General features: G+C 40.0%; 1 protein-coding gene across 2 annotated transcripts in view; it reads right to left on the bottom strand.

The window, feature by feature from the left end:
• LMTK2 (lemur tyrosine kinase 2) overlaps positions 1–12,139 on the bottom strand; it is a 94,980-nt gene that overhangs the window by 52,989 nt on the left and 29,852 nt on the right. For both annotated transcript variants that reach the window (XM_014856002.3, XM_070484184.1), the window contains exons 2-4: positions 10,757–10,881; positions 7,681–7,825; positions 1,485–1,558 (exon numbers count right to left, since the gene is read on the bottom strand). In XM_014856002.3, the coding sequence (XP_014711488.3) occupies positions 1,485–1,558; positions 7,681–7,825; positions 10,757–10,881 (344 nt within the window). The remainder of the gene's footprint in view (positions 1–1,484; positions 1,559–7,680; positions 7,826–10,756; positions 10,882–12,139) is intronic.

Genomic DNA, 12,139 nt, shown 5'->3' with positions numbered 1-12,139 from the left:
TAAACTGAGTTCTCCCAAATTTGTATCTCTGGCCTGGAACCTCTCTCTTGAACTCTAGATTTGTGTTTCCAACCGCCTACTTGATACCGCCATTTGGATGACCCACCTAACATACCCAAAAGCAAACTCCTGACTGACTTCCTCCTCTGCGCCTTCTTCTCCTTAGTCTTTCCCGTTTCAGTCGACAGCAACTCCATTCTTCCCGTCACTCAGGCCACAGGCAGTCATTCTGACTCCCCTCCTTCTCCAACTCCATCTCTGATCCGTCCCAAGTCCTGTATGCTCTTATTCAGAACTCCACCTTGGGTCACACCATTTCTCAAAACCCCAAGCTATCATCCAGGTCCAAGCCTGCTTGCATCTCTCCCTGTAGGACTGCAGTGGCCTCCTACCCAATTCCCCTGCTTTCCCCTTGGCCCTCTACAATGTAACTGCCAGAGTGATCGTTTTAAAAGGGAAGCCAGATTACATCAGTCGTCTCTCAGACTCTGGACCTTCCCATCTCACTCTAGGTAAAGCCAAAGTCTAAATGCATAGAACATCTCCCACCACCTGGCGCCCCTACACCCCTCTGAGCTTGTCTCCTACCACTGACTATTCCCTGTCTGATCAGCGCCTCCCCAGAAATCTAAGCCTTGGCAGGCCAGGGCTCTATCCTGTTTGCTGCTACGCTCCCAGCACTCCACAGGCCAGGACTTACCTTCTGCCTCCAGATCGCCTCCCACCACCGAGAACAACGCCTGATACACAACAGATTTTGCTAAATGGCTTAAAAGACTTGGTAACTAATGAAGTTGGGACAACATCAAAGATGCAGGACTGACAGACAACTCTGAATGGAAAAGACAAGAAACACAAGATGGCTGATTACAGAGCAAATACATCTTCCCGACTTGACTGCCCTGCCTATGGTGCAACCAGCCCTCAGTTAGAACCTTCCACAGAGAACGACTGCTACATCACGGAAACAGCCGCCAGGCTAAGATCATTCCTCCTGAGCAACCTGCGGTAAAAAGACCAACAAAGCACTATGACTACAGGCCACTCGACACGCTACAAGGAATAGAGAACAGTTCCTCTTATGAAAAGTCTACCATCTACAATTCTAAAGTGTCTTAAGTGCCATATGGGGAAGGGGGAAGAAAACTAAGGAGACGGGGGGAAAAGAGGAAAAAAACAAATAATTTAACTTGTGGAGGATAAAAAGCTTCCGAAATTCTGGTCTCTTTCCCCTTCTTACTGTTCTTATGCCAACAGTCCAGAAAAGTCTTTGGTATCTAAATAAAAGCCCTGCTCGGAAAAGCCTGTACACCAGGACTGCTGAAGCTCGCATTCCCGTGCAGTGTCAGGCGGCAATGGGGAAACTCGATTGGTACTTAACATCTAGAGAGAACGTAGAAGTCACACAATATAATTCTTAATTAGCTTTAAATTCTAAACAGTATAACCAGGAGGGGAAAAATTGAAAGCGAACAACATTTTACCTTTCCAAACCAGCCATTTCCAATTTCCTGTATATAATTTAGACTGTGGCGGGCAACTTGAGACTTCAAACCTTCTGTAGGAAAAAGAACATAAAAACTAAATATAAGCACTTAATGGAAATAAAATAAATATTAAACATATAACCTACAAAGTACAAACACTAACATAAATTTAATGCTTGTGCTAATAAAGGTAGAAATACATAAAACATCTCTTTCAAACTAATAATGCTAAACAATTTCAAGTTTCAAAACTGACAAGATTTTTGAATGAGTATCCTACCCTGATTCTTTAACACCGTGCACTGTTTCTTCTGATCCAACTACTCCACTATAACCATTCTCACCATTCCACTGGCCTTTACTTGGTCTTTAGTTTTATGGTGGAATAGGGCCCTCTGGGGACTGTCCCTCCTAGAAATGCTAAAAATCTTGTCAAAAACTGTCAGCACCCACCTTATCAAAACTATGGAAGATAGTCAAAGGTTTACAGCAACTGAAGTGAACCAGAAGAAACACCACTGAAACAGGGCAGAATTATTTTGTGGCTTTTCATTTACCCTGGCCCCACCTCCCTCCCCCGGCACAGCAGCAGTCTTAAAGATGAGCCAAGTTCCAGTGTGGGTACTGGCTCCAGAGGGAGCAGAATGGACCTTCTTCCCAAGAAACTGTTTCGTTTGACCACACTAGGGTTTCCTGGAAGGACTGCCGGAAGTGGCTTCCCTTTGTTTCACCTAACTCGAACTCTATCACGATGCAGCAGCTACACATTCCCTAAAAACACTGAAAGGCAAATGAACAAGGCACTGCCACCTGGGGCAAAAAATAACAGCTGAGGCAAACAGTAGACATGCTGAAAGCTTTGGGGGAAATGCTGGGGAGTGAGACTTTTGGGGGGAATGGGGGCTTTGAAAAACTACTGCATATATGAGGGAACCTAGAGAGCCACACACATGCTCAGGGACGGACACACACTCAGAAAAGACTTGAGAAGAATATAAGCTTCCACCTCTGGCTCATGCTCAGCACAAGCAGGAAGTGAAGGCTAAGGCAGAGCAGTAAGTGGCCTGGGTGACAAGTGCCCCAACACAGAACCAAGGTGCAAGGACCCAGAGTACTTTCTGTTGTTTTCTTTCTCTTCTTCTTTTTTGCACATCATATTATTCAAAATATCCAGTTTGCAACAAAAAACTACAAAACATGCAAAGAAACAAGAAAGTATGGTCCATTCACACATACAAAAGAAATTTAAAGGAAAGTGTCCCTGAGAAAACATAGACACTGGCCTTACTAGAAAAACTTTAAATTAACTCTCTTTTAAATATGCTGAAAAGGCTAAAGGAAATCATGGACATGATTTCCCAATAAGTAGACAAGATCAATAGACAGATAAAAATTATTAAAAGGAGCCACATAGAATCTTGGCACTGAAAAGTACAATACCAAAATAAAAAATTCACCACAAGGGTTCCACAACAGATTTCAGCAGATAGACTAATCAATGAACTTCAATATAGGTCAAATTTGAAACTATCCAGTCTGAGGAGCAGAAAGAAAAAAGAATGAAAAAAATCAATGAACAAGGTCTAAGGGAGTTGTGGGATACCATCAAGTGGACCAACATACACATAATGAGAGTCCCAGAAGACAAGAGAGAAAAGGAGACAGGAAGAATATTTGAAGATATAACGGCAAAAAACATCCCAAATCTGTTAAAAGACAAGAATCTACACATCCAAGAAGTTCAACAAAGTCCAAGTAAGATATCCTCAAAGAGATCCACACCGAGACACATTATAATCAAACTGTTAACCAAAGACAGAGAATCTTGAAAGCAGCAAGAGAGAGCAACTCATCACGTACAAGGGATCTTCAAGGACTGCCACACAATTTCTCATCAGAAACCATGGAGGCCAGAAGGCAGCGAGATGACATATACAAAATGCTGCAAGAAAAGGACCATTCACCAAGAATTCTATAGCTGGCAAAACTATCTTCCAAAAATGAGGGAGAAATTAAGACTTTCCCAGATAAACAAAAGTTTAGGAAGTCTGCTGCCAATACACCTGCCCTACAATTGTTAAACGGAGGCTAAAATAAAAGGACACCAAACAGTAACTGGAACCTATATGAAGAAATAAAGATCTCTGGTAAAGGTAACTACATAGGTAAATAGAAAAGCCAGTGTTATCGTATTTTTGGTGTATTCTCTTTTTACTTCTTACTTAAATGATGAATGCATAAAAAATTATAAATCTGTGTGAATCGGCACACAACATATAAAGATGTAATTTGTGACAACATAAAGCAAAGGGACTGAGTTGTATACAGGAGCAGAGTTTCTGGATGCTATTAAAGCTAAGTCAGTATCAATCCAAACTCAACTGTTATAAATTTAAGATAAGTATAATCCCCACTGTAATCACTAAGAAGATATCTAACAAATATACACAAACGGGAATGAGAAGAGGATCATAATGGTACACAAAGACACACACACATAATTCCAAAGGCCTGTTTTGCAGAAATGGAAAAACTGATCCTAAAATTCATATGGAATTGCAAGGGACTCTGAATAGCCAAAACAATCTTGAAAAAGAAAAACAAAGTTGGAAGACTCATACTTCTCAATTTCAAAACTTACTACAAAGCTACAATAATCAAAACAGCGTGGTACTGGCATAAGGATGAACATACAGATCAATGGAATACACTTGAGAGTCTGCAAATAAACCCAGGGAAGTATGGTCAATTGATTTTTAACAAGGGTACCAAGACAATTTAATGGCGAAAGAACAGTCTCTTCAAACACTGTTGCCAAGACAACTAGCTATCCACCTGTAAATGAATGAATCTGGGGGCCGGCCTGGTAGTGCAGGGGTTAAGTTCACACGCTCTGCTTCACAGCAGCCTAGGGTTTGCTGGTTTGGATCCCAGGGGCAGACATGGCACCGCTTGGCAAGCCATGCTGTGGCAGATGTCCCACATATAAAGTAGAGGAAGAAGGGCATGGATGTTAGCTCAGGGCCAGTCTTCCTCAGCAAAAAGAGGAGGATTGGCAGCGGATGTTAGCTGAGGGCTAATCTTCCTCAAAAATAAATAAATAAATACTATTAAAAAAAATGAGCCTAGACCCTTACCTCATACCATATACAAAAATTAATGGGTCAAAGACCTAAATTTAAAAGCTAAAACTATTAAAAGTCATAGAAGATGATATAGGAGCAAATCTTCATGACCTGGGATTTGACAGTGGTTCTTAAATATGATACCAAAAGCACAAGCAACAACAGAAAAAAGCAGATAAATTGGATTTCATCAAAGTTAAAAACTTTTGTGTATCAAAGGACACTACCAAAAGAGTGAAAAGACCACCCACAGAATGGGAGAAAATATTTGAAAATCATATATTATTATGAAGCTATTATAATTAAGATACTGTGGTACTGGGACAAGGAATTGATAAATTAACTAATGAAACAGAATAGAAAGCCTAAAGCAGATGCACACACATATGGAACTAAAAAGTAGAGAGGGAAGGATGGACCAATCAATAAATGAAGCTGAAAAAGACATAGTAAGCTACAAGGAAAACTCATGGACTCTCTCCTAACACCATACTCAAAATCACTTCAGGATGAGTTATGGATTTAAATTAATTTAAATCTCAAAGAAAAACCTTAAAATATTGAAAAGGAAGTGGTTAAATATCACTTTGATTACAGAATAGGACAGGATTTCTTTCTTTTTTTCTTTTTGTTGAGGTAATATTAGTTTATGACATTATATAAATTTCAGGTGCACATCATTATATTTTGTGGAAAGCATTTCTTAAGACAGAAAAAACTCTAACTCTAAAAAACAGATTAAATTTGGCTATATTAAAATTAGGATCCTTGTTCATAAAAAAATTATTTTTTGTTTATATTTAATATTTTTAGTGTATACTTTTGATTTCCTCTTATTTCCTTTTCTGTATGTTTTTTAGCTATTTTCTTAGTGGTTACCATGGAGATTACAGTTATCATCCTAAATTTAGAACAATCTAGTTTGAACTGATACCAATTTAGCTTCAATAGCAACAGAATATACCACTTGACACCCAACTGGCAGGAATATAACTTGGCAAAACTCCTGCGGAGGGTAAGTTGGCAATATCCATGAAAATAACAAACACATGTACTCTGCGACCCACTTTTAAAAATTTATTCTACAAGTATACTAGCACAACAACGTGCAAACCCGCATAGGTAAAAGCTTTGATTAGAAACAACTCAAATATCCATCAATAGGAGACTGGGAAATAAACTGTGCTAGGTCCAGACAATTTACATAGTATGACCCTGCTAGCAAAAACAAACAAGCTCTCTTTATTCTTATGGAAAGATCTCTAAAGCATACTGGTAAGCGGGAAAAGCAAGATGCAGAATAATATATTTACCATGCCACCTTTGAGTTAAAAAAAGGTAGAGAGAGGGGAATATTTGCATCAAGAAACTGGAAAGATGTGTAGGAAACCAAGAAGTTACCCAGGGAAGGTGGGGGTGGGAGGTCAGGTCAGAGTCGAAGATTAGAGAGAGACTTTTTACCATATGTACCTTTCTAAGTTTTGATTTTTGAACCATGTAACTACATTATCTATTCAAAAAATAAAATATGCTTTAAAAAGAGAAAAAAGGAAAAAACGGGTAGAGCTTCTTCCAGACTTGCTTTGGAATGTGGTGAGCCTTTTTCACTTAATACATTACAAATATCTTTCATAGCAAATATCGTTCACCTGCATCCTTTTATAGGACCACTTGATATTCCACTGTATGGATTTACCATAATTTAACAAGTTACACATCGACTTTAACCTGGTTCCATTTTATACTGCCAGAGAGTGCTGCAATAGCCACATCATCCGACTCAGGTGAAGCCAACCAGAATGGCTCTTCGAGGGTTTTCTTTCTGGCCAGAGGAGAGAGAAGTTCCTTTCCTGTCTGGCTGTAACGCTACAAGGATATGAACCTGGAGGTGGCAGCAGCCATGCTCCCTACTGAGGAAAGAAGCCTGCGAGACTAAGCCAACATGCAAAGAGAAGAGAAAATGTGGACTGAATGTGTAGTGCTGACGGTGCCTGAGTACCTGGCTCTGGCTGTCTCTAAGTCAGCTTAACCCCTGCTCTTGCCAGGGGCTGGTTCCACGGATCAGAAAATTCCCTGTTCTACATATGCTGAGCTGAGTTAGGATTCTGTTACTTGAAATAAATTCCTGAGAGTTAGACTCCAGGCCTGGAGAAGCCTCTCAGGACTTCCCTAAAGTATATTATCAAGTAAGCAGATATAAGATACAATATTTCTAGTTAGAGTTGAGTATACTCACGTTTACCTTATCCCAGGGACATATGAGACTCCTTTTAAACTTCACTATTTTGGTTGAAGTAATGGTAGTATTGTTACTTACAGAAATTAAAGCTAAATACTACATGTCATTTTTCTTAATGCTGCGAAATCTACAAATGTTAAATACACCTAACTTTACAAATATTTTATATGAAATGCACCAGCTGCGTCATGTTTTAAGTTACTTTTGCTTTTAGTCACACACGCCTACAGCAGTATAATCAACTGTTGGGTTTATACTGCCCTAAACAGACACCACTGTGGGCACAGTACCACAAAAGGCAGGACTGGCACCTACAAACACTCTTGGCAGTCTTAGAAATCCCTAATTCTTGGACCACCAGTCATATTCAATTTTATAACAAAAAATCAAGTAACATTTAATCAAACCTCTATCTTAGGATGAAAAGTCAACCCAATTAATTTATCCAAATATATGCTTCTTCCCCAAACACAGGACATCCCAGGAGAAGACAGTAGGATCCTACTCAGCAAGACAAGCAGTGTGGAGAACCAGCAGAGAAGCCTGTCTACCACAACACAGGCCAGGAGCTCTGTCTGAGAGTTGCATTTCAATGAATCGAGGACACTAGTTTACTCTTACGCCAGACCCAGGGTCCAAAAGGAAAGAACTCAGCTTTTGCAGGAATGCAATGGGTCTGAGCACTAGAATGCAGCTTTACCAGGAAGCAGAAGGAAAAGCAAGCAGAGAAGACAGGCAGCCCAATTATTTTATGATTAGCAGCAAGGCGCCCATTCTCACTTCTCAGAAATAACTCACCAACACATGACATTAGGACATGAGGTCTTACCTACAGAAGGCTGGAACTGTGATGGAGCTGGTAGTGAAATATTTGGTACTGAAAGGGTGAAAACTTCTGCTGGGGATTGAACGGAGGGAGTATCTTCTGCTGGTGGTGTGAAATCTATTTCATCATCAAAATTATCTTCAAATTCCTAACATAAATGAAGAGCAATGTTATAGCCAATATAAATCAGTTTGAGAGCAAATATTAAAAACATCTGCTAACATTTAAGATATGAACGTTTATTCATTCATTTGGAATATGCTGCCATAATTTTTTTTCCAATTCGTACTTACTTCAAGTAAAGAGCATATATAGCAGGATAAATAACATTTGAAAAGAAATTATACATGCTTTATGTAACTTTTTAAACTGACAGCCTAAAGTTGAATGCAAAATTTTCTAAAATGACCACGGAACTTAAAATGGAAATACTCTTCTAGGTTCAAAATTTGACTCAAGTTACTATAGTTTAATCTATTCTTTTTTTAATTCACTTTCACAAATCTCTTTGCATACTAAATCAAAACAAATTTATTTTATTTTTAAATTGTATACACATTTCAATAAGGTCAGTGAAAAGACAGCAAAAATATTTTTTAAGCGAGTCCTATTTCTCTGGAAAGAGCAACAATGGAAAAATTACTAAGCCGGGTAGAACAATCAAGATCTGAACCACAGAGGTTAATATAAAACTGCGTAGCATGTAAGTGCAATTAACACTCTAAGGACATCCAGTTTTCTAAAGACGGCAACTTTCAAATTGAGCCTGCACCAATAAAGCTGTGGAAACCTTTTAAGGAACTGTGTTCAGCAGAAAGCTAACCTGACTCTTCCTATTATTCCAGTGAGCTGGGTCTACTCGAGGTCATGTTAATTTAACACAGTTACAGATGATTAGCAGGGTCATTTGCTCGTTAACTAACAAGTATTACCCCCCAGGCACCATGACAGAAGCTGATAACAGAACAGTGAACAAGACTGTTTTCCATTCCTCTATGGAACACCCTTCTTTCCATTTTCCTTTTCTACCACTTCCCCCTTGGCGCCCATACAAGGAAGAAACTAAGTTATAAGGGTAGATTTCTCTGACACAACATTCATGTTCTCATGTGCACGTGAAAGGATATCATTCTCACATATCTCATACGTTGTCAAATGCATTAGGACGTTATTGCCATGTGTGACAGGGGAGGGGGGAGCAGGACAATGAGGTAGCATAACTTCAATCTATAAGGGTACCTTTAAACAGAGAGCTCTGTTCAATTTTCCATTTGGACATTCCTAAAGGTTCTCTCCTTAAAAAAGACTTTATCCATCACTTCTAACTTAAAGATAATGCCACTCAAAACTTCGGCAGCAGCATGATATACTATTAGGCAGCAGATGATTCTAAAGATTCAGGGAGGTAACAGTATAATTTTTTATAAATGAGGCTGTGAGAGAAGACTGGGTCACTTCTAAATTATGCCAGTGGCTATCAGGAGGCACTTGGGCAGGTCACTTACTTTACCAGACTGTAGCGTCCTGGTCTGGAAGATGACTTCCCAGGGACCACTCCTCTCTAAAAGTGCACAGTTCTAAAGCTAAAGGAAACCCACAAATTACAGACGGTGATCTTCCTCCATCACATAGTGTGCAGAGCTGGAGAGGACCTCCTATAAACTCCCTGGGTCAATGCTGAGATTCAGGCGGGTTGGAACAAGCCAAGGCAGGAATGAGGCACCACGACACGTGGGAGAGACACGAGATTTCAGCTTCAGCAACGCTGAACAGACTTTATCTCTGTCCCCAAATGGCCAGGTGTCTGTGCAAAGCCCCTCAGCAAGAAAGTCAAGCAACACAGATTTTCTGCCTGCCACTGTGTCCCCATGTGGCACAGTCATTAATTTTCCACGAAGTGTCTGCAGTGATTCTAGCGCCTAGGCGCCGATGTCATGAATAAAGCCCTACACGTCTGGGGTGAAATCTTCTAAAGGCAATGATCTGTGCTAGTGAAGTCTGCTCCTCCAGTCATCCTTTGTCCTCAACCTTCCGTGTGTATAATGCTAGTGTGGAGCCGAGAGGATGGCACACGTCCTTACCTCCTCAGAGCTGCCACCAGACTCAAGGTAAAGAGAACACATAACAGAAACAGGTGTGAGGCTCTAGAAATAAGGTTCCTGCATCCACTAAAAAGGTTTTAGCTACAAGACAGCTTTCTCTTTCCCCAAATTGAGCCAGTGGCCCTGGGGACAGCTAGTAGGGCTCTACATTAAGGACTATTTTCTCTGCACGCATGAATCCCTTTTTTTTTTTTCTTTCCTATGTATTCCTTTTCAACAAGTATTGACTGAGCCCTAATACAAGCCAGCAGGCATGTGGTAAGCTCTACAGCAGGATTTCCCAGCTGGTTTCTGGCAGATTCTACCCATCTGCGGCTACAACGCCAGCCCTTCTATGTTACCAGCCACTCCCCCATCCCCCACTCCCCAGGGTTTACAATCAGCAGCATTCTTTTTTTCTCCCCCTTAGGGAAGTCAAGGGTTAGAGGTAAACTGAAAGATGTTCTTCTTCATATACAAAACACACTGGGGGATCCCTTGGCCTCAGTAATCTTAACCACACATTCATTAGTGCACAAAAGTTTGGAAATAAATCAAAACCAGCCTGCCCTTCCTTCTAGGCTTTATTGCAAGTGAATTCAATCATCATGCTTTATTCCTCACTTAGCAAAATCAATTAAAACAAAGAGTTAGTGTCAACGATGCTCTCAGGCAGGGTTAGCAAACTACAGCTGGCGGACCAATCCAAACCACCTATTTTTATAAATAAAGTTTTACTGGAACAGGGCCATTTGCTTACATATTGTCTATGACTGACATAGCACCACAATGGCAGAGTTGAGAGCTGAGTAGCTGTGACAGAGACTGTACGGCCCACAGTATTTACTATTTACAATGGCAGAAATACTTACTATCCGGCCCTTATAGAAAAAGTTTGCTGAAAAAGTCCCCTACTCCCAAGGGAGTGTGATATATAGCCATTCCATTGATAAATGTATCAGAAGATGATTTTAAACATTCCTCCTGTCTGTGCTCACCTTAAAGTCTATTTCTGGGTCCTTACAGCAGGATACACAGTTGGCAATTAACACTATTAATATCATTAAACTGCACACAGATAGGATCACAAAGGATGAGGAAACTTCCACAGCAGGTGCCTCACCTGGAAAGACAGAGAAATAATATTAAAAACATGGCCATTGCAAAATCATCTTTATATAAGTAAACCAATTTATTTTCTACCAGATGGAAATGGGATCAAGAGTTAACAAAACAATGCTAAAGTGCCCAAGACAAAGCTGATGACTAATCCAGGACAAGAAGCTGCGTCTTTTTTAAACTTTATTTTGAAACAATCTTAAGATTTACAGAAGAGTTCCAGAAACAACAGAGACAGTCCTCATATACCCTTCACCCAGCTTCCATTAACATTAACGTCTTACGTTACCATGGTAAATTTATCAAAACTAAAATAGTGACATTGGTACAATACTCCTAAATTTCAGACTTTATTTGGATTTTACCATTTTTTTCACTAATGTTCTTTTTCTTTTCCAGGAGTCAATCCAGGCTAACAACGCTGCGTTTAATCATCATGTCCCCTCAGTCTCCTCCAATCTCTGCTGTTTCTCAGTCTTTCCTTATGTTTCCTAACTGACACTTTTGAAGAGCAGTGGTCAGTTATTTTGTAGTATTTCCTTCAATTTGAGTTGTCTGATATTTTCTCAAGAATGGACCAAGGTTATAGACATTTGGAAGAATCCAGAATCCCACAGTAGTGGTCTGCCCTTCTTGTTGCATCATGTCAAGAACACACGATGTCGGCACCCCTCATTCCTGGTGATGAGAACCATGATCACGTGGTCAGGTGGTTTCTGCCAGGTTTCACCACTGCAAAGTTACCACTTTCCCTTTACATACTCTCTTCCTTAAAAGCGAGTCACCGAGTCCACTGCACACTCACAGGGAAGGGAATTAAGCTGTACTCCCTGGAGGGAGCAATATTACAGAATTTCTAGACGTAAAAACCACTACAGTAATCAACATGTCGGGGAGACACTCTGAGGCTATGCAAATATCCTGTCTCTCCTTAAAGTTTTGTACACCAATTTTCACATTTGTCAGTGAATCTTGCCTGCAGCAATTAACACTGTGATGTTCTAATGGTGATTGTCTATTTTCCTCATTCCTTCTACAACCATTATTTGGAATTCTTCCTCAAGGAAGATTTCTCCCTTCTCCCTCACTTATTTGTTCATTCATTTAGATAGTTACAGATTCATAGATATTTATTTTCTATTCTTTGGGTTTATAATCCAATATTATCATTATGTTGTGGCTCACACTGTTCCAGCTTTGGCCCCTGGGAACTCTTTAAAGTTGACTGCTGGGTCCTTTGGACATGCTCCCCCCTTTTCTTT

This window comes from Equus asinus, chromosome 14 (genome assembly GCF_041296235.1).
Source record: "Equus asinus isolate D_3611 breed Donkey chromosome 14, EquAss-T2T_v2, whole genome shotgun sequence".
Lineage (NCBI taxonomy): Eukaryota > Metazoa > Chordata > Mammalia > Perissodactyla > Equidae > Equus > Equus asinus.
Note: the sequence above shows the minus strand (reverse complement) of the source record. Positions and strands in the feature narration are given on the sequence as shown.